The following is a 26,400-nucleotide window of genomic DNA, read 5'->3' on the forward strand; positions in this document are numbered from 1 at the left end:
TGCATTATATTCGACGAAATTACTTGCATAAATGTGTACTTCAGTTAAAACTGTGTTAAAAATCCATTTATTGGGAGTAATTCACTCAAAAATGATGAAGATTTTTTTTAAAAAAGAAAGTCACAAATTGCTGCAGAAATATGGGGAACTGAAGGATGAGAGATTGAAAATAACATGCTAAGAAGGATGAGAGATTGAAAATAACATGGCACCATCAAGTTAGTTGAAAAGAATATGAGAATGAGTGAATTTTAAGAGAAAAATAAATTTTGAATAAATATCATGTTAAAATTAGGTATTAAAGATTTAGATAAAAATATTCAAAGTTAGGGACAAAATATTGGAAATTTATAGAATAAGAATGGAAATAAGGTGATAAGTTGCTGATTAAAGTTGTATAAATTTGGAACGCAGGAGCGAGAGATGTGAGGAAGTCCAAAAAGTGAAGAAAATATGGCTATTATAATATGTTAATTTTATATCCGTTTCTTTTTTTGTTTTGTTTTGTTCTCTGTTTATTCTGTTTTCTTCTTTACTGTATTAATAAAATCTTTAATAAATTTTTAAAAAAAGAAAGAAATATGGGGAACTGAATATAAGATTGAAAAAAAATAGAATTTGTGAGAAATGAAATTGACAGATCCTTCCATCCCCAGTCTAGATTCCACTTCATCAGATGCATGAAGTGTTAGCTTCAGCTTGCATTTGGGCATGTATTTATAAGCATACATGGAGAGGGAGTACATAAATCCAGTTATCTTTCAGAAAAAATGATCCATCCCGGAACATAGAAGATCACTGTTCTAGGGCATCCTCCTAATTGCACAGAAACAAAAAACACATCCCTTTTACATACATACAGTGCTTTTTTCTTTTTAAAAAAAGTTTAGGAGTACTGTACTCTCATTTTCCTACTCATATTGAAATACTGCCCCTCAATGAGGCCAAATTTAGATTCACAAAATGTTTAGGGGTATGCATACCCCTGCGTCTCCCCAGAAAAAAAGCACTGCATACATATTATGTTAGTAAATGTCAAAAGATACCCTGCATGCTTAAGTGGGAGCAGGTGCCTTCTCAACAGTAGCACCACAACTGTAAAATTTCCTTAAAATACCAAAGGAGGGCCCTGCGAGATCAGACAGAAGTCCTATTAAGATAACTCAGACTTTCATTATTTTGTAGGAGCGATTCAAGCACATACCTAAACCTTAGGCCCCATCTGCACTATAAGATGTAAAATAGCATCATACCACTTTAAACCATCATGGGGGCTGTAGTTTGTTAGGGGTACTGAGAGTTATTTGGAGACCTCTCTTCCCCTCACAGAGTTACAATTCCCAGAGTCTGGCATCTTCCTTGCTTCTCAAATCTATCCCTTTAGAACTTAACAAGAGTTACTTACAATCACAAGAGCTGAAAACCAATGGTTAACGGCCCAGTTCCCCATCAGAGAGTCTGCGATGTCTCTTATCTGGCACGCCTGTGACCCTGGCAGGGCTTCCTTTTTTGGAACTGTTCTCAGGAGTCCTTCTACCTGTAGAGTCTCCTTCTGGGAAATAGAAAATTTGCTTCTTTTCACCTGCTTCATTGATTTTATGAACTGGGCAGGGATGTGATGTCTTAAGCCAAGCCCATAAGTATTGTTGGGTTTTCCCCTGCTCAGCTTTTTAAAAGGAAATGGTTGCGTTTTCTCTCTCTCTCTCTCTCTCTCTCTCTCTCTCTCTCTCTCTCTCTCTCTCAGCTACAAAAATTATTTCTCACCCACTTCAGTTCTGGTAAGTTATTGTTCAGAATAATCGAGATGAGTTGATTATAGATTCATTATAGATAAACACTTTCTATGAAATAATTTGAGTACTTCTAAGTGTTTCTTTCATGTAAACATTATAGTGTGCTTTCTAACCACAGCAAAGGTAAATGTAAAGGACCCCCTAGATGGTTAAGTCCTGTCAGAGGTGACTATGGGGTGCGGCACATATCTAGCTTTTCAGGCCCAACCACAATAACTTCTCAAAGCAACTTAGAAACATAAATCCTTCTAATAAAGGGCTCCTCCAGACTTGTGATATCACATCCACACCTGACATTTAAAGCACTCTCATGCCACTTTAACTGTCATGGCTTTCCCCAAATAATCCCGGGAACTGTAGTTTGCTAATGGGTCTTCTAACAATTCCATTTAAAGTGGTATAAGAGTGTTTTAAATGTATGGTGTGGGTGTGACACTGTTTATTCACATTCATCCTGATTTGTTTGGTAGTCAACAGCCTTTATTGAGCATTCATTCTGATTTGGTTATGGCAATGAACATTCATCCTGATCTTGGTTGTGGGGTGTTTAAACATCTTCCTTTTCATTGTTTGTTGTTCCCACACCTTTTAATGCATTTGCTCATCATTTTTCTAATAGCAAAAACTATGGGGTGAAGGTGGTTCATAATGGATTTGTTGTGTTAGAGCAGGAGCACTTTAATCCACATCAAATGCACAAACTTGAAGTTCCAGTATGTCCTTGAGTCCCTTCTACAAAATAATGTCAGCCTGGACCTTGTGTTATCATGACCCTGTGTTATTATGGGCAGGATGCTGGCATAGCAACAGCAGGGATCATTCAGTTTGTAATGCAACATAGGGGTGGGGAAGCTGTTTGGTTCCACAAACCATATCATTATCAGGATCCACTTCACAGGCCAAATTTGACATGGTTGTTGGTACCCAGCTGCCCAACATCTGGTATCCTCTCTGGGGATTTACACAGTGCCCTTTGGAGCATCCTCCTTTAAATGGGGTAGGGAGGTTATTTCAAACAGAGAACTCAGATAGATTGGTAAAGAAAAGGCGTATTACAGTGGTACCTAGGGTTAAGAACTTAATTCGTTCTGGAGGTCCGTTCTTAACCTGAAACTGTTCTTAACCTGAAGTACCACTTTAGCTAATAGGGCCTCCCACTGCCGCCACGCGATTTTTCTCATCCTGAAGCAAAATTCTTAACCCAAGGTACTTTTTCTGGGTTAGCGGAGTCTGTAACCTGAAGCGTCTGTAACCCGAGGTACCACTGTATATGTGTTGTATATGTGATATAACACTGTGACACCAGATGCCAATGTGCAGTCCCTTCTTTACCAACCAGATTTCCCTGTATGAGTTTACAACGCGCTTATCTGAATCGCTTCTTTGACGTGTCTAGATCGAGCCAGAGCTTTGCAGTCAAGCTATTTAAGGCACCCTGTGACAGAGCTATAATGTTGTTACGAGTTGCAGGGGATGTGGGGATAGGCTGTATGCTTGAGCCTCCTTCTAATTCCTGGATCAAGCAGGCATTAGTTCAGTTGGTAGAGCATGAGACTCTTAATTTCAGGGTCATGAGTTTGAGCCCCACGCTGGGCAAAAAGATTCCTGCATTGCAGGGGCTGGGACTAAATTACCCTTGTGGTCCCTTCCAACTTTACAATTCTTTGATCCTATGAATTCCTATACTTAGAGGGCCATCACCTGACCAGGAAGTTAGCCTGACTTTACTAGGAATTCATGTTAATGCTTCGAACCCCTAGATTGGATAAACGTCTGGAACCACTTGGAAATTGGGATGGCATGCACCAAAATACAGAATGGCTTAACAATCAATCCCTCTTACAAGGGAACTGTGGGATCTGTAATTCTGTTGGGGGAGGGGGTCCCCTAACAAGTCTCAGTACCAGTGCTATTTTTCTAGAAAAAGAGTTGCTGGAACTCACCATGAACTCCTCCCTTGTTCTCTTATAATGACAATGGCGCCCACCTGAGAGGGGCCAGAACTGAGTTCCAGTGAGTTCTGGCTGGGGAAAAAAGCCCTGCTCAGTACCCTTAAGAATTATTTGGAGGAATGACTGTTTAAAGCGGTACAATGGTGCTTTAAATGTATAGTGCAGTTAAGTCATTAGTCTGGAGCAGATGTGAGTTTCACATCATATTGTTGATGTCTGTCTACATCTCTTTGCGTGTCCCACATCAGAAGCATGAATAGCTGCCGTCCTGTATTTCTGAGTGTCCTAATATCTCTTAAATATTTCTTAGTCGGTAAGAGTGTAGAACCTGAACCCTGGACTTAGCTGCCAAAACAACTGCTACTTCTCAGCTTTCAGAGGTGCCTTCCACAATACATTTGCACTCCAAAACATTGAGGTTAGAATAATTTACTGTGTAATTTGGGTGCATATAGATTTCTTGTAGTGATAAAAAATTCAGGCATGATTTATTTTAATTTTACAATGTTTGTCTGCCCTTTTAATGAGTGAAGACCAGCCTTTTAACGTGACAAGTTTAATGTAGCAGGTAAAGTAGGAATACTGCGTTTCTCGAATGTTCTTTGGGAATGACTTGTTTTTTAAAAATAGAACAAGGATATGAACATTTTATTGCTACACCCAGCAATGGCATGGTCACTGCTGCCTATAAATATTGCCTATAAAGACCCAATTAAAAGCAAAATAAAACTTGAGCTATAGAAGGGTAAGTATAGACCGAGGTCGGCAAAGTATTTGGGGCTTGGGCCGGTTCACGGTCCCGCAGACACTGCGGTGGGCCGGAGTGCACACACGCATGCGCAAACGCTATTTCCAGTGCTCCTTCCGGCGCAGAGGAGGCATGTGCAGGTTTCCATTGGCAGCAGGAGCTTCCTGCAGCCAATGGGAAGCTGGTCAGCGTCGTGGAAGGCAGTCCCCGCTGTGCTCTGTGCTGATTTAGTGCGGTGCACAGGAGCCGACCGAGCGGGCGGCAGGGGTCCATGGGCCGGTTAAACGACCCCCATGGGCCTTAGGTTGCTGACCCCTGGTATAGACTATATCAATCACCTTCACAGCGGAGCCACTTCTTGCTTTCAGAGAAGGGTCTGTTTGAACTGGAGAATTATGATGGAAGTGGGAAGAACTGTAGTCAGGGATTTTGAGCTGAGTAGTAGTTTTCAGTCTCCCTTCCCCTACTGGGGAAAGCAAAAGGATGCTGATCAGCATACATACATACATACATATCTATCTATCTATCTATCATCTATCTATCATCTATCTATCTATCTATCTATCTATCTATCTATCTATCTATCTATCATCTATCTATCTATCTATCTATCTATCTATCTATCTATCTATATATCATCATCATCATCTATCTATCTATCATCTATCTAATCTCTCTAAAATATAGGTACTAGGGGTGGAGGGCAGATTTCTTTGGTTCTGCAAACCAACCTAATTTATACATCCTGGACTAATAAGCAAAATGCAACACAGTTATCCTTTGGAACTCAATACTTCTAATTTTGTGATACAGTTTTGTAACCCCCCAAAAAATGTAAGAACGTCAAAAGAACCTGCTAGGTCAGGCACATGGCCTATGTAGTTCAGCCTCCAGTTCCCCAGTGGCCACCAAGATGCCCATGGGAAGCCCACAAACAGAACCTGAGTACAACAGTGCTCTCCCCACCTGTGATTCCCATAAATTGGAATCCGGAACCATTACTGCCTACAGTCATGGAGGCAGAGCATAGTCATCATGGCTAATAGCCATTGATAACCTTCTGCTCTGTGAATTTATCTAATGCAGTCGTACCTTGGTTTTCGAACAGCTTAGTTCTTGAATGTTTTGGCTCCCAAATGCTGCAAATGCAGAAGTGAATGTTCCGGTTTGCGACTCTATTTTTGAAAGTCAAACATCCGACAGGGCTTCCACGGCTTACGATTGGCTGCAGGAGCTTCCTGCATCAGAAGCCACACTTTGGTTTCTGAACATTTTGGAAGTTGAACAGACTTCCGGAATGGATTCCGTTCGTCTTCCAAGTTACAACTGTACTCTTTCTTTATACTCTTCCTATTTTCTATAACCTCTAGGTTGGATTACTGCAATATATTATATGTGGGGCTGCCTCTGAGAACATTTCAGAAGCTTCAGCAGGTGCAGAATTCAGCAACCCGGATGCTCACTGAGGCAAGATGATTTGAGCATATTACACCAATCTGGGCTTGACTGGGAAAACCTGGCTTATATTTGATTATGATGAGTTACTTCTGAGGCACGCATAGGAACACACCACAATTTTAAGGTTTAAAAGGTTTGCCGCTACCAGGAAGTTCAGAGATAAATCTCTGTGATCAATCTATTCAAATTAGTGCATGAATACTAGCTTCAGGTTTTAATGAGAGCAGAGGGGAATTCAGAATTTTTATGTGTGTGTTTTCAAGGGTCAAAAGTGTCATTAACTAACAAGGGGGAGAGAAAGCGAGAGAGAGAAGGAAGGGAATTTACTACTAATTCTCCTTGGAGTACTGGATCCAGATGGTACGCTAGATTAGACGCGCTTGTTAGAGCTCTCCTCAATTGTATGTTGGGGGCTCCTACTCCTTTTAACTTCTTAAACTTTTTAATTTTGTAACTTTTAAACCCTCTTCTTATCGAAAGTAGGGTATGTTTTATGTGTTTGGTAACCTGGGGTCTTATATCAGAGAACTTGTGAAGTTGGCACCATAAATTAGATCTAACAAAGTCGAACAGCTTAACAGCTACCGCCCAGCCTATTCCAAGGACTCATAACTCTAAACAATTTTAATTAATCTTCTGAACTTTTTTTCGAACTGACTCTGACACAGGCTTTGACTCGGCGTTTTAAATGAACTAAGGGAGGTGGAGAAAGGTTATTGCTACCGAAGACTCTATGTTACAAGAGTGTTCCATTTGGGCTTGCCTCTACCTTCTTAGCTTGTAAATCCAACTGTGCTGTATGCCTTGCTTCTATATTCCCAGTTGTGAATTCAACTGTCCTGCATGCCAGCAGTACAGTGGTACCTCGGGTTAAGAACTTAATTCGTTCTGGAGGTCTGTTCTTAACCTGAAACTGTTCTTAACCTGAAGCACCACTTTAGCTAATGGGGCCTCCCGCTGCCACTGCACCGCCACTGCACGATTTCTGTTCTCATCCTGAAGCAAAGTTCTTAACCCGAGGTACTATTTCTGGGTTAGCGGAGTCTGTAACCTGAAGCGTATGTAACCCTGAAGCGTATGTAACCCAAGGTACCACTGTACTCCTAACTGAAACAGACTGATTAAATGGTCGGCATGGAGCCTGGGTCAAGATATATTACTCAACTGAAAGCAGTGGCGTAGCGTGGGTTGTCAGCACCCGGGGCAAGGCAAGTAATTTGCGCCCCCTAACCCGTGGATTTGCACCCCCTAACCCTAACCCCCAGATGTTGCGCCCGGTGCGGCCGGGCCCCCCTGCACCCCCTACGCTACGCCACTGACTGAAAGGCACCTAGGGAAGCCGGGGGGGGTGTCCCACCCTCAAGATGCCAGAGACTCTTAAGCCACAGGGCTGGCAGCTGGCTGTAGCAGAGGAGGTAAACAACAGAACTTATGTGAGGCCAAGGCTCTCAGGGGCCTTTGTGGTGAGGGCCTTCCACCTGGGGATGAGTCGACATCCGTTCTTCAGGTGGCAGCTGGAGCTTAGGATGAGGCCAATTCTGAACCTCTCAGGTCTCAAGACACCCAAGATTGAACCTACCCAGGTGGCAGCTGGAGGACGGTCAGTCCTGGAGGTAGCAACACTGGTGGCTCCCACCCTGGCATGGAGAAGGATGATGTAATGGAGGCTCCCCCCCCCCCGGATGTATCATCCCATGGCCCTGAGAATACCAGCTGTGGGGGAAACCTGAGGACTCCTGATGCTAAGAGGAACACTTTATCTGCCACTACAAGTGCTAGCGCAACAGCAAGGGGAGGGCCCCCTGAGACCATCGGGCACAGCATCGACATCGAACAGGGCATTTACTGAGCCTGCCCCTCCTTGTTTTGCCCATCCCCCGATGTTGCCTGGTTGTCCAGGTTGGCAGATCATTTGAGTAGACTCAAGCTGGCGCGTGATGTTACAAGAACTTCATCTGCTACAAGAACCCTTTTTCTCTTTTCTTTCTCCCCCCCCCCCCGCCCCTTCCTTTGCCATCTGTTTTAGTTCTTTATAGTCCATTGTTTCATGATTATATTTAAGTTTTGCTTGTTTACTGTTAGATGCTTGATTGTTGTTCTCCTACTATTTAGGTGGTTTTTCTTCCCTGAATGTATGTTATATGGTAGTTCTGTTTAGCTGTGGAATGTTTTGTGGTTTATTTTCCAATTTAATTAATTAATTACTACCCGGTTTCGAATTTTCCATTCCTGGGTAAGGTGATTGAGAGAGCTTGGTGGGTTTCTGGATGAAACATTGGCTCTGGATCCATTCCAGTCCGGCTTCCGCGCTGGTCATGGGACCAAGACGGCTCTGGTCGCCCTAACAGATGATCTCCATAGGCAGCTGGATCGTGGCGGGTTGGGGCTGCTGATTCTTTTAGACCTGTCAGCAGCCTTTGACATGGTCAGTCATGAACTCCTGGACCACTGCCTCACCAATGTGGGGATCCAAGGCACAGTCCTTCAATGGCTGCGCTCGTTTCTCTCTGGTCGGGGACAGAGGGTGGCGCTTGGGGAAAAACTGTCATTGTGCCACTCCTTGGTGTGTGGAGTGCCACAGGGTGCGATACTCTCTCCGATGCTTTTCAACATCTTTATGCGCCCCCTCGCCCAGCTTGTCCGGAGTTTTGGGTTGGGCTGCCATCAGTTTTGGGTTGGGCTGCCATCAGCTGATGACACCTAGCTCTATCTGTTGATGGATGACCATCCTGACTCGGCCCCAGACACACTGATCAGATGTTTGGAAGCTGTGGCTGGATGGTTACATGGGAGCCGGCTGAAGTTAAATCCTTCAAAGACAGAGGTCCTTTGGCTGGGTCAGGATGATATGGGATGGGGGGCAATTCCCATCTCTTGCGGGGGCACAATTAGTGCCAGCACCATCCGTTAAGAGTTTGGGTGTAATCTTCGAAACCTCCCTTTCCATGGAGGTGCAGATTGCAGCTATAACAAAGGCGGCATTTTTTCATCTCTACCAAGCTAAGCAGTTGGCTCCTTACCTCTCTTGCCCTGACCTAGCCACTGTGATCCACACAACTGTCACCTCCAGACTGGATTATTATAACTCACTCTACATGGGGCTGCCCTTGAGACTGACCCAGAAACTCCAGCAGGTGCAGAATGCCGCGGCAAGACTCCTTACAGGGTCCTTGCTGCACTGGCTCCCGGTGGAGTACAGGATCAGGTTTAAGGTACTGGTTTTAACTTTTAAAGCCTTGTATGGCCTGGGACCCTCGTACCTACGGGACTGCCTCTCCTGGTATAGCCCACGGAGGACCTTATGGTCTTCAAACAAAAACATCTTGGAGGTCCCGGGCCACAGGGAAGTTAGGCTGGCCTCAACCAGAGCCAGGGCTTTTTCGGCTGTGGCTCCAATCTGGTGGAATGCTCTGTCACAATAGACTAGGGCCCTGCGGGACTTGACATCTTTCCGCAGGGCCTGCAAGACAGAGCTGTTCCACCAGGCCTTTGGCCAGGGCACAGCCTGACCCCCTCCTTTGGTAATCCTCACAGAACTCTAGCCCAATGGTTGCCATTAATTTGATTTGAACTGATTTTATAATGAAATGATTTTAGAATGCTGTATTACTTTACTGTTGTTAGCCACTATGAGCCAGGGTTCAGTTGGGGAGGATGGGATATAAATAAATAAATTATTATTATTATTATTATTATTATTATTATTATTATTATTATTAGATTCTTTTCTCCCTGGCCCCAAAGGGACCTGGACAGGTTTACTTGGACTTCCAACAAAGGTCCTCTTGCATCTATTGGTTAAGTCTCAGGAAGCAAAGAATAGGAATAAATGGACAGTTATCCAAATGGAGAGATGTAAAAAGTGAAGTCCCTCAAGGTTCAGTATTGGGGCCTGTACATTCTAACTTTTCATACATGATCTAGAGTTAGGAGTGAGGAATGAGGTGGCCAAGTTTGCTGATGATACTAAATTGTCCAGGTCATTAAAACAAAAATACTGTGAAGCGCTCCAAAAGGACCTCTCCCAACCTAAGTGAACAGGCAGAAAATGGCAAATGTGATTAAATGTCAACAAGTGTAAGGTGATACGTGTTATCACATTATAATGAGACCTTGGAGTCATAGTAGATAGCTTGATGAAGATTTTGATGCAGTGTGCAGCAGCTGTGAAGCAGGCAATTTTCATGCTAGGAAAGGAATTTAAAATAAAACTTTTGCTAGCATAATGCTATTATGGTCACTTCACCTCAAAATGGGTGTTGTATGGCTAGAAAATGATACAACTAGAATTAGACACAATTGTTGAGTGACAAAATGTAATGTTGTTGTTGTTTAGTCGTTTAGTTGTGTCCGACTCTTTGTGATCTCATGGACCAGAGCACGCCAGGCACTCCTGTCTTCCACTGCCTCCCACAGTTTGGTCAAACTCATGCTGGTAGCTTCGAGAACAGTATCCATCCTGTCCTCTGTCGTCCCCTTCTCCTTGTGCCCTCCATCTTTCCGAACCTCAGGGTCTTTTCCAGAGAATCTTCTCTTCTCATGAGGTGGCCAAAGTATTGGATTCTCAGCTTCAGGATCTGTCCTTCCAGTGAGCACTCAGGGCTGATTTCCTTAAGAATGGAGAGGTTTGATCTTCTTGCAGTCCATGGGACTCTCAAGAGTCTCCTCCAGCACCAAAATGTAATATTTAAGCTCAAAAAAATATTAATGGGGGGGGGGAGGATGAATGTTCATTGTTGTATAACCTCCCCACAAACAATGCAGAAAGAAACATAATCTGCAGGTGCCTCCCTCCCCGATAGTGAATACTACTAATACTCTCTGGCATGATTTCTGTTCCTGACCTCCAGCAAACATAGAAGTGCAGTAATTTCTACTCCCATTTCTATTGCTGATGGAATTCTCCAACATCTCAGACAGCGAACTTGCAAGTACTTCTAAGCAAAGTCTTACATTGCTGTTTTGTTTTCTGTGGTTTGATTTGTTTGCAAGTTTCATGGGTTTTCTTGCCCGGAAGAACCTTGGGCAAGATAGTGCTTGTACGCACTCTACAGCTAGTAGAACTGAAAGTAGCTTCTAACTTATCAAAAACAAAAACAAAAAAAACCCAACTCAGAATTTTTCCTCTGCCACTTTTGTGAAATAGTCTCCAGATCATTTTCTTAAGTAGGATATCTGCCAAGTATTTGACATCCTACAACATTTTGTTTCAGTAGTTGACCTTTCACAATATTTAATACCTGTCGTGTAATGATTCAACAATATTTTATGGTTGGCATGCAATATTTAGTGTCTGATTGCATACTATTGTTAACATGAAATAATATTTGGCACTCGATAGCATTTGACAGACAACATACATTTAGGATTTGACAGCTTTTGAGATTCCATATTTGATATCCGCTGAGACACAATGTGAATAAAGCACTTGAATATTGAGGTAAAATTTCAAATTCAAAATGCATATTTCAAATGCTGGGAGTTCAATATTTCACATTCCAAACGGGAATAGCAAAACTTGAAATTCTGGACAATTTCAAACTTTCTTTTCAGCTCTACATTTTTGCTCTAGGTCACAGTGGGGAAAGTGGGGCAGCACCCAAAACCAAAAGAAGTTGAAGAAGGGCTAAGTTTGTAAAACGGTGCTTTAAAAAAAAATCAAGCTATCAAATAATATAATTCTATATAATAGCAAAAAGCCCAATACACATGAGAGCAGAATGTTAACAGAGGAAACTGCCTTCTACTGAGTCAGAGAATTGGTCCATCTAGGTCAGTAGTGTCTGCACGGACTGGCAGCAGCTTTCCAGGATGTCAGACATACAGTAGAATCTTTTCAGACCTACCTGAGGATGCAGGGAATGAACCTTGTAACTTCTATGTGCAAATCAGATACTCTACCATTGAACTATGGCCTTTCTGCAACCTTTAATACAAACACATTGGGCATTTCAGTAATGATATAACTATATTGTTTTAAAAAGTTCCGTTATTCTTATTTTGAGCACCGCTCTGAGTCCTTGCATCTTTCTCTGCTTCTAGCCTAAACCAAATCACAGCTGCCATCTAGTGGTTGATTTCTGCATCTTCTCAGTTTTAGACTGAAGACGCTTACTAAACCCATGTCGACCCGAGATTCCATAAAATACCATTCTGGAAAACATGTGGGCCCCAGTTCTATTATGCTAGCCTTACTGCATTACAGGATCAAGGACCAATCTTTTGAGAAGAGAGGACTTCTTCATCTGTTTCATTTCAAATCCAGAGAAAACTGAAAACACTAACTTAACGTTCCAAAACTACCTTGGCTGCTGCTGCTCTCTGTTTTAGGCACCTGATAAGCATAAGGCTGATAAGCATAAGCATAAAACATGAGCAATATATTATTGTACTTATTAAATCAGGGGTGTTATATTTATTTATCTTAATGACGCAGGGATAGGGAACAGAGCGGCCTTCAAACTTTGTCAGACTCCCAACTGTCATCAGCCCCAGACAGCATGGCCAACGGCCAAGAAGATTTGAGAGTTGTAGTCCAGGATCATCCTGAAGGCTGCAGGTTCTGCTCCCTTAGACCAGTAATAATAATAATGATGATGATGATGATGATGATGATGATGATGATCTCTCCCAGCAGCTTCATATAGATATTAAAAAGCACGGGGGAGAGAATGGAACCCTGAGGCACCCCACAAGTGAGAGCCCAGGGGTCTGAACACTCATCCCCCACCACCACTTTCTGGACACGGCCCAGGAGAAAGGAGCGGAACCACTGTATAACAGTACCCCCAGCTTCCAGCCTCTCAAGACGGTCCAGAAGGATGTTATGGTCGATGGTGTCAAAGGCTGCTAAGAGATGGTGTCAAAGGCTGCTAAGAGATCCAGCAGAACAAGGAAACAGCTCTCACCTTTATCCCTAGCCCACCGGAGATCATCGGCCAGTGCGACCAAGGCAGTTTCAGTCGCATGGTGAGGCCTGAATCCCGCCTGGAAGGGATCCAAATGGTCCGCATCCTCCAGCCGTCCTTGGAGTTGTTCAGCAACCACCCATTCAATCATCTTGCCCAAGAATGGTAGATTTGAGACTGGGCGATAGTTGGCTATATTGGGCGATAGTTGGCTATATTCAGTGGCGTAGCGTGGGTTGTCAGCACCCGGGGCAAGGCAAGTAATTTGCGCCCCCTAACACATGGATTTGCGCCCCCTAACCCGTGGATTTGCACCCCCTAACCCGTGGATTTGCCCTAACCCCAGATGTTGCGCCCGGTGCGGCCGGCCCCCCCTGCACCCCCCACGCTGCGCCACTGGCTATATTGGTCAGGTCTAAAGATGTTTTTTTAAGAAGCTGTTTTTCAGTAGGTCTGGGAAGGCTCCCTCACAGAGGGAAGCATTCACCACCCCGCAGAGGCCATGCTCAGCCCTTCCGGGCTTGCTTTTATTAGCCAGGATGGGCAAGGATCAAGGAGACAAGTGGTTGGTTTCACGCGTCCAAGCAGCCTGTCCACATCCTCAGAGGTAACAGATTGGAATTGATTCCATGTAACATAACTAGACAGAACTCTAGCACTCTCCCGCCCTGGCCCTGCTCCCACGGTGGAGTCTACCTCCTTCTGAATCTGAGCGACTTTATCTGCAAAAAACTTCGCAAAAGCATTGCAGGAGATCTTGGGGTCCCTACCAGGCCCCGGTGGTGCAGGTGGTTCCAATAGATTGCGAACCACCTGAAAAAAGTCTCCTGCTGCTGTTTTCTGCAGATGCAATGGAAGTGGCGAAGAAGGCCCTCTTTGCCATTGCCATTGCCACTTGGTAGGCTCGACGTTGAGCTCTAGCCTGTGTCCGGTCTGATTCAGAATGAGTTTTCCGCCACTGGCGCTCTAGCCGTCTCAGTGATTGTTTCATCGCCCTCAGCTCCAGGGAAAACCATGGGGCTGTCTGGGCTCCATGCAATCGGAGAGGGCGCTTCAGAGCCAGTCAGTCAATAGCCCTGGTTAACTCCGTATTCCAGCAGGCCACCAGGGACTCAGCTGAAAGGCCATCAACTTGGGATAAAGCATCCCCTACTGCTCGCTGGAAGCCAATTGGGTCCATTAAGTAGCGGGGGTGGACCATCTGAATCGGTCCCACCTCCCTGCAGAGGGGAAGGGTCACGGAGAAGTCCAGTTGCACCAGGAAGTGATCTGACCATGCCACATCTTTTGTTTCACTTTTAGTTAGTGTCAGATCATCAACATCCGTAGAGGTAAACACCAAGTCTAAGGCATGTCCGCGGCTATGAGTTGGGCCAAACTTATTCAGGGACAGCCCCATGGAGGCCATGCTTTCCACGAAGTCCTGAGCGGCCCCTTGTGGGCATGGATGTTAAAATCCCCCAGGACAACCAAACTAGGTGTCTCCAGGAGCATATCCACCACAACCCGAAGCAGCTCGGGCAGGGAATCCTTGGTGCAGCGGGGAGGTCGGTACACCAATAGGAATCCTGTACTGCCCCTATTGCCCAACTTCCAGAACATGCACTCAGAAAACTAGGTCTTCCCAATAGGACACCTGGTGCAGACTAATGACTTCCTAAAAATCACTGCAACCCCCCCTCCCCGCCCACATGACCTGGGTTGCTGTGCGTAAGAGAAACCTGGTGGGCAAGCAGCGGCAAGGACAGGCCCATCTGCTTCATCCAACCAGGTCTCTGTCACACATTCCAGGTCAAATCCTCCACCCACAATCAGGTCATGGATGGCAGTGGTTTTATTCATCATTGACCTGGCATTGCACAGCAACACTTTCAGGTCATGTGGGTTTCACTTGCTGATTCCAGTATCCTTCCGGTCAGGACCAGACCTGGAGGCAGGGATAGTCCTCAAACAACGACTAAACCTGCCTCCTCGGTAATGACATGGTCTGGTCTTAGCATAACTCCTCCTCCTGCCCGTGATCACTGAGATCGGGCGTCCCAATACCTCCCCCCCGTGGAACCTGCCCCAGCCATTCTGTTGGCTGAGGCCCACTCCCACGCAGCCCTGACCCCTCCCCTTAAAAGGCAAAATACAAACTATATAGTAACTTAACAGAATTAAAGACAAATAAAAACAAAACAAGAAACAATTATGTTAAATTACATTGCTCCCCACCCTGACTAAATACTTATCACACCCCAAGCAGAAATAAAATAAAATAATAAAATAATATATTATAAAAAACAACAACCACCATTTAAGGTGCAGCAAATTAAAAGCACTTAAAACATTTAAAACCATTTTTGTCACTTGCTGCAGGTAGCTGCTCAGGCCTCTAAACTGTAGTGGTGAGTGCAGGCCCCACCCCCTAGGCCCGATGGCGTTGGCAGGAGAGGGTTAGGGTTAGATCAATACAGTGGTACCTCAGGTTAAGAACTTAATTCGTTCTGGAGGTCCGTTCTTAACCTGAAACTGTTCTTAACCTGAAGCACCACTTTAGCTAATGGGGCCTCCTGCTGCCACTGCACCGCCACTGCACGATTTCTGTTCTCATCCTGAAGCAAAGTTCTTAACCCGAGGTACTATTTCTGGGTTAGCGGAGTCTGTAACCTGAAGCGTCTGTGACCCGAGGTACCACTGTAATCTACTCTAGCCTTTTCCTTGACTTTCTATGTACGTGTACATCTCCAACATGTTATCTTCCTCTTCCAGTCTGAAAAAGCTGTATTTTACAACTCTGCTATCTGGAGGAAAGGGCTAGGGGCTGCTAGGCCCATGTTCTGCATGCAGAATGCCATTGGTTCAATCCTTGGGATCTCTAGGGACAGTTGGTAAAGTTTTCTGCCTGAAACCCTGGTGAGCCACTGCCAATCATTGTAGACCAGGGATGGGGAACCTGTGGCGCTCTGGATGTTGCTAGATTCAAACACCCATCAGCCCCAGACAGCATGACCAATGGGCAGGAATGATTGGAGTTGTAATCCAAGTAATACATAGAGGACCAGAGGTTCCCCACCCATGACATCCCCATGATGTCCCCACCCCCATCCCTGGGCCCTGGGCCCGATCTTGACTGGGAAGGGTGGGGTATAAATAAAATGTATTATTATTATAATAAATAAAATTTATTATGATGATGATGAAAAGTGATTGCATAGAATGCTGCATTGCTGCAACACTTGACCAACTTGTCCCCACCCCTGTCTATGTCTCCATTAGGTAAAGGTTAGGTCCAGTCGCAAACGACTGTGGGGTTGCGCACTCATCTCACTCTATAGGCCGAGGGAGCCAGCGTTTTTCCACAGACAGCTTCCGGGTCATGTGGCCAGCATGACTAAGCCACTTCTGGCGAACCAGAGCAGCGCACAGAAACACCGTTTACCTTCCTGCTGGAGCGGTACCTATTTATCTACTTGCACTTCGTGCTTTCAAACTGCTAGGTGGGCACGAGCAGGGACTGAACAACGGGAGCTCACCCCATCAAGGGGATTTGAACTGCCAACCTTCCGATAGGCAAGCCCTAGGCTCTGTGGTTTAGACCAGTGTTTCCCAACCGGTGTTCCGCGGCACACTAGTGTGCCGCGAGACGTTGCCTGGTGTGCCGTGGGAGTCACTAAGGCTTGTGTGGGCAGACACGTCTCTGGCCGCGGGCGTGTTTTGTGTGTGCGCTCGTGGGGACGCCGGAGCCGCCTTGCTTGTGGGTCGGGAGCTCCGTCGGAAGAGCGCACTCCTCGATGTCTCTCTCTCTCTCTCTGCCTCCGCCCCGCGGAAAGCCTCTGACTAACTTGGGTCTCCTCGCTGGCGCTGGCCACACACACTCACTCCGAAGTAGGACACGGCGCCATCTCTCCCCCCCCCCCCCCCCGTCGAACTGCAAAGGAGAGAAGAGGCTGGGCTGGGAAGCGGAGGAGCCCTCTGGCTCCGTGCGAGGAGGAGGAGGAGGAGAACGCAATCTGCACGGACGCCTAGAAAACAAAACAAAAAAATATGGGGGGGGGGACATGCTCGTTCTTAAGCTGGGCGGGGGAGTGTCTGTGGATCGCGGCGCCCACCCGCAGGAATCTCTGCGCGCGGTGCATAATTCCTTCCCGGGCGGCGGGAGCAGCAGAGCGAGCGAGAGAGAGAGAGAGAGAAGTAGGGAAGCGCCTCCACCCACCCCGCGCCCTCCTTCCCCCCCGTGCGCACGCTTGGGCTCCGATCACGGGAACGGACGGGGTGGGGGGGGTGGACGGTGGCGCTTAGCCGCCTTGGAGCCAAAGGGGGCAGCCGCCCGCCCGCCCGCCCGCCTGCCTCCCTCCGCCGTGCGTGCGTGCGAGCGAGCCGAACATGACTGCCAGCTTCCAGGGGCTGCCTTTTTGTCACTGGTGTCACTGACGCGGGAGGCGGAGAGGCGCGCCGTTTAGACGGGCAAAACGGCCAGGAAAAGGAGGTTTGCACAAGCATTACGGAAGTTGCACCCAAGGTGATTGCGGGGCGGGATGTAGTTTGAAGGACGATCTTGCTTTCGGGGGCCCAGGAATTTCCCATCTGCTTGCTGTTGGTGGGAAGGGGGGGGGCTTTTTGGAATCAGCCAGTCATTTTAAAGTGCTTCCCGACAGAGACAATATTTGGGTCGGGAGGAAGGGGGGGCTGTGGCCCAGGTTGCGCACTGAATAAAGTATTTTATAATTTTTCATATTTCTGTTTACTTACTATTTCATAATAAAGTAATTATAAAATACTTTCTTTGTGTTTATTTGATTCCTATTAAAGAGAGTTACTTTATATATAGTCAATATAGGCACAGAGTTAATTTTTTAAACATTTTCTAATGGTGGTGTGCCTCGAGATTTTTTTCATGAAACAAGTGTGCCTTTGCCCAAAAAAGGTTGGGAAACACTGGTTTAGACCACAGTGCCACCCTAAAACCTCTGGATTAGGGGTTCCCAAGCTGTGGTCTAAGGACGCATAAGCCTTCTTCAGGTAGTCAGCAACATGCCTACATTAACGATCCATTACTTAGCTTTAATTGTATCTTTGTTGCTTCTTTTATTGCTTATATTGCATTTTAATGATTTACAACTTGAATTCTGAGGAATGCAAACTGTGTAATACAATAAAATGCAATATAAGCAATAAAAGAATCAATAAAAAATAAAATAAAAAAACACACCACATTGTAATTGCTTAGGGTTGCCAGAAGTCCGGAAAGTACCAAACATGCATGGAATACTGCAGCCACAGGCAGTGTCCGAGTGGAAATTGATGGAATGTCTGGGAAAAGCTGGACATATGGCAACCCATGTTGGCAGTGTCGGTTTTTTTGCAGATTTTTTTTCATAAATAGCTCAACAACTTTGGGCAAAACTAAACAAAAAAAGCTTGACAACTACTTTTCTGTCAGATTTTCACTATTTGAAATATGGCAACCCTATAATTGCTAGAAGAGGCATAAAAATCATTAAGTGGTTTGCAAAAAACGAACAGTAGTTTTCAAGTGACTGGCGGACAGTGGGAAGTTTGGAAACCTGTGGGCTAAGGTCTCCAGTGCTGCATTTAAATAATCCTTGGTAAACAGAAAATTTGTGGGGAGATATGCGTTGTTGTTTTTAGGAAACATGCATAAAAGCAGAGCATATCACATGTGACACCTGAGCCTAGAGTTTTCTGTATTCACAGCCCTGTTGGTCTGTCAGTCTGGTGCAAAGCAATAATCAAGAACCAGAAAGTTGTGAGGTGCAAACTGAGATCAAGATTTTCCTAAGGGCTGGTTTGCACTCAGCTCTTATCTCTGGCTAGGTCTTCCATTGCTGATGTTGGTACATGCTAGATAGACTGTGAAATTCTACCCATGGGTGTAGAGATATGTTTCTGTGGAACTCTTTATCAGTTATTGAATTGGCTTCCTTGAGATATGTTCTTAATTTGTACCATGTGTTGTATGAGAAAGAGAGAAGCTTCAGTTCAAAATCATGATGGATGAGGTGTCCAGATCCTCTCTGCAACCAATTTTTTATTCTGTACTGCAATCCTTAAGGGTCAGCAACCTTTTGGGACCAGTGAACACACATTTGGAATTTTGATAAGTAGTCACAAAATAGCTATGGGGAATGGGGTGGTGGTGGAATGGCATAAATGCAAAGTGGCTGCCACTTCTGAAAGTGCACATCCATTGCCTACTGCAGTGTTTACACACAGAGAAGCATTTTGCTCCTCTATTCTGTTCAGAATGGAAGGGAAGGTGGGTGTCCAGTCCTTGCATCCACTGAAGGAGTCGTGTTCAAGGTAGGAAAGGCTGAGTCAGTGCAAGCAGGAACCAAGCAGGAAGAGCAAATGGTCTCTTGTGTGTTGTGAATTTTTTGAAGGGTTATTTACTGAGACCTTTCACAAGCGCCACAGAAAGCATTGGCAAGCACACCAGTGCCTGTGGGCACTGCGTTGGAAATCCCTGCCTTAACACATATAACTAATAAATAAAGGTACTTTATTTGTGGAAAAGAAAATTCACAGTCATTAAGAGAATTTAAATAACATATATTTGAACAAGGTAACCTGAAGGCCCACCAGGTCTTGAGCAAGAAAAGAAGTTTTTTTAAAAAAAGAAAATAAATGTTTCATGTCACCCAAACATAGCTAACTGGAAAACAGCTGCAGTCAAGATACTAAACAACAGAAATCCAGAAGTTCTGAAGTTACCTAAATTGTGTTTAAATTGAGTATAAAAAGAGGCCAAATTCCTTTAAAATGAAAAAAGCACTTAAAAATGTCTATTCTCAGCTCAACATATAAATAAACACAGAACTACAAATGGGGGAGGAGCACCAAGGGTGCTGAAGGACAACCAAGTCTTAGAGCCTCAGCTGTCACGACTGTCAGGACTATCCTTGAAAATGCGGGGCCACAATTCTATCCATCTGAAGACTGACCATGGTGCCTATGTGGATGCAGTGGTGTAAACAGATGGCTGCCGCAGCAAGACCCATTAACCACCCTTCCAAAGGATCTCCCCTTACTTAAGCTAACCGTGAGTTCAACCCAATTGAGTATCCTTCAAACATCTGACATAACATCAGTCAATGGTTATCATCTAGAAATGACAACACAGTCCTTCTCAACGTAATAACTGACCCTGCTGCATTGGTGTGCAATGCAGACTACTCCAGGCTCTGCAGGCAGATAAGGAAATTGAAATTGCCCCCCTTATTGCCCATCCCAATTTGATCTGTCAGTTCAGACAATGCTCTGGAAGGCTCAGTCCTGCCACTATGACTCCCTGCATTGTCCCTTGTTGATAAATTATACCTGCTGAGGCCAGGTATGGCGTATGCCCCTGTTGAGATGTTAGGATATAGTTTCCGTTCCACCTTCAGCAGAATGATTTATGATTTGATTTCGACTTATGTCCCATCAGACAATGCTATGCTTCACGCCAGGCTCCCAGGGAGGCTCAAGGTGCAGGGGTTCAGGTGCTTCGTCCCGCTTACAGCAGACGCACTGCAAGAAGTCAGAGACGTTGTGCGTAAAGAGGCTGCGGCAGGGGTGGAGATACTGCATGAAGAAGAGCATGAAGGCGATAGCCAAGCAGTAGGCTACAATCAGCTGCAGCACCAAAAAGGGGGCACAGAAGTACGCGTAGACGTCCGTCATGAAGAAGTACCAGACGACAAGCAGCACACTGTTCTCCAGCCCTCGGAACACATAGAAGAGAGCCAAGCATCCCCAGTTTTGTGACTTAGCAATCAATTCCCGGTCACCCAGCCTGAGCTGCACAGCTGACCAGCAGAAGATATTGATGCCAGCGTAAAGCAAAGTGATGGAGAACAGGACCGAAAGGGTGCCCACCCGGCTGAAGTTCTTCTCCACATTGTCAGGCAGCTGGGCACCACTCCACCAAAACTGCACCCAGGGCAAGAAGAAGAAGAGCAGGAAGTTGGCCCCACCAATGCCCATGGCATAGTACTTGAAAACACTCCCAAAGAGGACCAAGATGGTGATGCGGGTGGAGATCTCCAGGCTACGCCACAAGATGATGCAGATGAAGGCCAATGGGTGCAGGCGGATCTTGTAGTCGTCATACTTGATCTGGATGGCCAGGACGTTGCAGACTAAAGCTCCATAGGTGACCGACACCAAGCAGATGCACATCAGGACGGCTAAAAGAGGTAGGAAGGAAGGCCAAAGAGTGAGCACACAGAATCAGCCCAATGAGTGTTCACTGCACAATTATTGTCACACCTCGGTGTACTTCTGCCTTGCAATTAAGCCCACAAAAGTTACTAGCCCATTGTAGCTCACCTAGGAGCAACGTTAGTAGTAACTTTGTGGCTTAGGGCCCTCGTATTTACAGGACCACCTCTCCTGGTATGCCCCACAGAGGACCTTAAGGTCCATGAATAATCATAGTTTAGATGTCCCGGGCCCTAAGGAAGTCAGATTATCCTCCACCAGGGCCAGGGTCTTTTCAGTGATGGCTCTGACCTGGTGGAATGCTCTGTCCCATGAGACCAGGGCCCTGTAGGATTTAACTTCCTTCTGCAGGGCCTCTAAGACAGAGCTATTCCACCTGGCTTTCAATTTGAACTTAGCCTGATCTTTTATTCCCCTTCCTTCCTTCCCCCTCCCCTTTTTATGAAGATTACCCACTCTGGGATCCCACAGCTAATTATCCCCTGGTTTCTTCACTGGCCCTAATTTAGCCAGCTAGCCCTGGTGATCATCTAATGTTTATTGGATGGATTTTCCTAAACTGATATTTGAATTCTGAATTTATTGGTATTCACGTTTTATACTGTATTTTGTGTTAATTTTTGTTGCATCAATTAAGTGTTTTAAATTTGTTGTTAGCCACCCTGAGCCCGGTTTTCTGAACCGGGAAGGGCGGGGTATAAATAAAAAATTATTTATATTTATTATTAACTTGGTGCTAACTGGCTGCTCATTCTTCTCTGCAATGTGTTGAAACTGGAGCTGCTCAGATAGTTTACAGAGTGTCAGCTGGGGCAAGAGGCACACACTGGGAGATGGCAGAGATGAGATGGTTAGACAGAGATTGCTCAGGGCAGGTGTTCGGTCAGCTGCTGCCAAAGAGGTAAGAGCGCTAGATATTCAGGCCTGAAATAGCCTAAGTAGTAGCTCTGTTGAAATGGGGAAAGAATGTCCTGATGCAGAGGTTTTGGCTTGTTCTGCAATGGCAAGTATGTCTCTCTCATCATCTGCTGGACATAGCTGGGAAATGTGCAAGCAGCCACATTGTACAGACCAGGCATGTACAATGGCAGCCCTTTGGACCAAATCGGGCCAGCAGCCATTCACGAACTATTGGTCCAGCAAACTACCCTTCATTTAATTTGCCTTACCATTCCAAGGTCACTGGTGGCTGTTGCTGTGCTAAATATTTATACAACAACCATACAAACAAAGCCAGGGGTTCATGTAAAGGTATGGCTAAAGCGATGGCTGATCTGTATCTTTTGTGTAGCACAAGCTTTTGTTTGTTTTTTTAAAAAAAGAATCCAGCTGTTTCCTGCTGGAAACGCAACAGGTCTTCCTGCACATACAGATGAAAAACATTTGTAAATTTTGAAATCAGCTCACCTACTAGCATGGCCACTTTCCTTTTTATTTTATTTTCTTTTCAAAGGGGACTCCAGATAGGGAGAAATGTGTTCTGAATTTCCTCATTCAGAACTGGCTAGGCAGTCTCATTCAAATGGAAAGAGGCTCTGCTCAGGGCTTTGGTCACACCCAGTTCCAAATACTGCTCCCAGGAAATACCATTTGGCTTTCAAAATAGATTATGCAAATCAACAATAAGCAAACATGAATTGTGAGGCAGAAACCCCAGGGAAGGGCACAAGATACCTGCAGAGTGACAAGACTTCTGTAACACTGAGAACTTATTTACAGGAAGACCAGCAGCAGTGATGTGGGGGTGGGTAGGACTGTCTTTGGAGAAGCATCTTCCATTTCTCTGATGTGCTGTCACCCCACATGGAAACTATGCAAGCAGCATTAACTCCACAGAAGTGGCTGCTGAGTTCCTGTTCATCATTCAATACCTAAAGAAGCTAAGAGCTGGTAAACCCATTATTATTCCATCACCTTCACCCACACTGGGCACTTCCAGATTGTCACTATTTTCATATGGCATTCCATCACATGTATTGACAAGTTCAGGTTGTTCAGTTAAACATAAACAGTGGTAAGGGAAAGGTATTTTACACATGGGCAGAGGCACTGATGCTCACCCAGTGCACTTCATAGCTGAGCAGGGACCTGAAGCTGTTTATTCCGTCTGATTTAACTGCATGGTTCACATCACATAGTAATTAGGCCAGAGCTTTCCAAACTTTTCATTTTTTTCAGACATGTATCATTTCGCGACATAGTAATTCAGTTTTACTAGCGAAAAGGGTTGAACTAACCCTTTTCCACCCCCAGGAGGTGCATGGGGAGCATTCACGCAACATACCTACACACTGCAGCCGACACACTAACGTGTCTCAACAGACAAGTTTGGAAAGCTCTGAATTACGCTTACCAGGACTTTGCATATGGGCAGGCTCCCAGTGAGGAGCTCACCGCTGCTTTGCTGCTCCCTCATCCTTTTTGCTCTCACACTGTGCTATGCTAAGCCATGATTCAGTGTGTCTTTTTTTAGTGTGCTAAACTCTCTCCTCACTCACCATAAGCTAAGGCCAATAACAAACCTTGGTTAATGAGGAGAGAGATTAACCATGAGACCCAGTTCAGAAGGCATGCTATGCTAAACCTTGGCTTAGCACAGTGCAGCACAACAGAGAGAAAGGCCAGGAAGAAGCAAAGAGCCTATGAACTCTCCAGGAGCTTGCAGATTCACACAATCCCATCAAGCTACGGTATGGCTCCACATGCAGTGTGACCCAGGCCAGTGTTGTGGAAGCATTCTTGTTTGTATGCTCCAAGGCTGATCTCCAGCACCAAAAGCACAGAGCAGCACTGCTTGAATCTAAGCAATGGGAACACCTGCTGCCTCTTGACAGGTATTCATTACTGCAACCACACCCCTGGGAGTTGGGCAGAATCCTATATTAAACAGGTGCCAGAACTGAGTCACACCCAAAGAGTCACACTCTTGGTTGCAAAGAGAACAGACACTCTTGACTCATTCTTGACTATTTCTGTGGAATTTATGAGCTACGCCACTTGCAGCTGATCTAGGCCTATGTTTCAAGGTGCATTTTCATCATCAGCCAGAAGTCTGTGATAGTCTTTAGCTCACTTCTGGCACGCCCTCATTGAAAGAAACACACAGATTTGTAGAGGGATTGATATGTAGTTTGGGTTACAACTTAATGCATAAAGCAAGGATGGAGAACCTGTGGCTGTCCAGATGTGACTTGATGGCAGTTCCCATCATTCTTGACCATTGGAGATGGTGGAGGTTGGAGTCCCACAACATCTGGAGAGCCACAGGTTCTCCAACCCTAACATAAAGCATCACATATCAGGGGAAGGGTTCAACTAGTGATTTGGCAGAAACTTTTCAGTCATCCGTGGCAGCCGCAACATATGCAACAGCTAACCAGATGGATCACCATTACTGACTGCATGCATATCCTTTGCAGAAAAACCCTTTCTATAATGACAACTCACGTGAAAAGCTGTTTTGCATTTCACAACCAACACATAGTTCACAGAAAGGGCAGGTGCGTTTGTTGCATTTATATCTTAGCTGTCTGAGCGGCTGACAGACCCACATGTGGGTCTTCAGATTTAGCGATAACTATCTCACGATTGTTCCATGGCAGGTCAGAGGACTGAATGCTTTGCCAATACATCTATTTATGTGTGTGTCTGTGTAATGTAAGTTGAGCAGTTAATGGGCATAACAAGCAGGCATTGTGTACATTCACCATGCTTCATGGAAAATGTATACATAACCCTTCTGTGAAGAGGGAATTGTGCACATTTCGCAATTGTATCTACATAATACTCAACAGGTCTTGGGGAATGTGCATATCTCAGCTGAATTTTACATGCATAACCACACAGTTTAATTCCCCTTAAAAAAGACATACATATAGGCAAAATACTTTAATAACCTGAGTGTCCGGGGGCAAGAATTCCAGCCTAACCCTGTCCCTCATATGCTAGCTTTCTATGTGCAGTGAACTATTTTCATAGGAATACTATCAACCATCTGCCCTCCCACCTGAAGATGAAAGTGGTACAATCCAGAAAGAGCTTTATCAGCTGTCTGCAGGAAGAGAACATGCAGGCCATTTCAAGAGGCTTTTGTGCAGGGGATCTTACACACAGCTTGATTTTTAGCTACAAAAATTTAAGATACAAGCACTGGAAAGAGCTGGATAATAGTGTACCGTGTGCTTCAGAGGCTTCCTGTACACAATCCCTTCTTTTCTGAAGTGCTTAAACAGGAATAACATGAAGCCACAAGCACGCCTGTCTATTAGCTGAAACTTTGGGCTTGTCTACACTTCTGCTTCTACCATGCCTAAAAAGAAGGGCTCTTGGGGGTTCTGATAACCTTGGGGGAAAGCTAAATGGCCATTTACACTTGGCAGTGGAATATGACACCAAACTATTAGCAATTATAGTTTTCTGGGCATTCCTGTTTGAGCCAGGTTCAGTCAGACTTCCCCAAGTTGTTCCAACCAACTAAGCCAGTCTGTTTCTCCTTCTCAAGTACACAAAGTAAGATCTATGTGCTAGGCTGTGGGAGACGTGGTTGACAGAGGATTTGACTGAGAAGACCTAAGTTCAAATCACTTATTGGGGGACAAAGTGAGGCAATCCCAACCTCACTACCTTGACTGCAGGGGCAAGGGAATATAAACTTAGGGAGCTTCCAGACTACAAGCTCCATCCAATGTTCTATGTCTGATAGTGTAACGCAAATTTTAATGTTAGACAAAGCCATTTCCCGTTCCTGCGGAGCTGACGTTGCAGACTGGGAGCAAGCCTGCCCCACGCACATGGGGCGGTATAGTTCCTGCACCATTGGGGAGTCCCGGCAGCGTCATTCCTTGGCCGTCCAATCCAGATGGTCCAGGAGCGTGGTGCAGGTTATTTAAACTGGCCATGGCCGAAGACTCACCCCTTTTCTTCCTGCTTGCTCAGTTCTCTTGCCCTCCCTCCCTAAGGTTAGGCTCTTTATCTCTTGACCTTGCTATGGACCTCGGTTGGTCACCTATCAAAGGGGCCTGGTAGGAATTTTTTCCACTTGGCAAATTGGCACCGGCCAATTGGTTTTTTGCCTACCTCGTAGCAAATCGTCACAACTTTGTAAGGTTTGATGGTTAGGCATTGGAGTGTTTGGTTGAAGGTGAATGGTGGTAGTGGCCATCACCTACCCCTCCTAATTCAAGGGTAATCCGTTATAGGAATCTGAGGGGCGTGGTCTCTGTCCGAAGCCCCAGAGAGGGGGCTAGGGCCATAGCACAACCCCTAACGGTGACCCTGGGGGAGTTCCTAGTTGATGTGCATCAGCAGGGCTCCCCCTTCTGGTGGTTAACCCT

General features: G+C 45.4%; 2 protein-coding genes across 4 annotated transcripts in view; both read right to left on the reverse strand.

The window, feature by feature from the left end:
- NOX1 (NADPH oxidase 1) overlaps window positions 1–12,245 on the reverse strand; it is a 36,569-nt gene extending 24,324 nt beyond the window's left edge. For 2 of the 3 annotated variants that reach the window (XM_081848062.1, XM_081848060.1), the window contains exon 1: window positions 1,406–1,683. In XM_081848062.1, the coding sequence (XP_081704188.1) occupies window positions 1,406–1,591 (186 nt within the window). In that variant the 5' untranslated portion in view covers window positions 1,592–1,683. Of the gene's footprint in view, window positions 1–1,405; window positions 1,684–11,797 lie in introns of those variants that run through there. The other variant, XM_081848061.1, reaches the window with a different exon arrangement.
- Window positions 12,246–19,928: 7,683 nt separating this feature from the next.
- XKRX (XK related X-linked) overlaps window positions 19,929–26,400 on the reverse strand; it is a 39,621-nt gene continuing 33,149 nt past the window's right edge. The window contains exon 4 of the mRNA XM_081848102.1: window positions 19,929–21,033. Coding sequence (XP_081704228.1) covers window positions 20,288–21,033 — 746 coding nt within the window. The 3' untranslated portion in view covers window positions 19,929–20,287. The remainder of the gene's footprint in view (window positions 21,034–26,400) is intronic.

This window comes from Podarcis erhardii (assembly GCF_964252035.2).
Source record: "Podarcis erhardii genome assembly, chromosome: Z".
In the NCBI taxonomy this organism is placed as follows: Eukaryota; Metazoa; Chordata; class Lepidosauria; order Squamata; family Lacertidae; genus Podarcis; species Podarcis erhardii.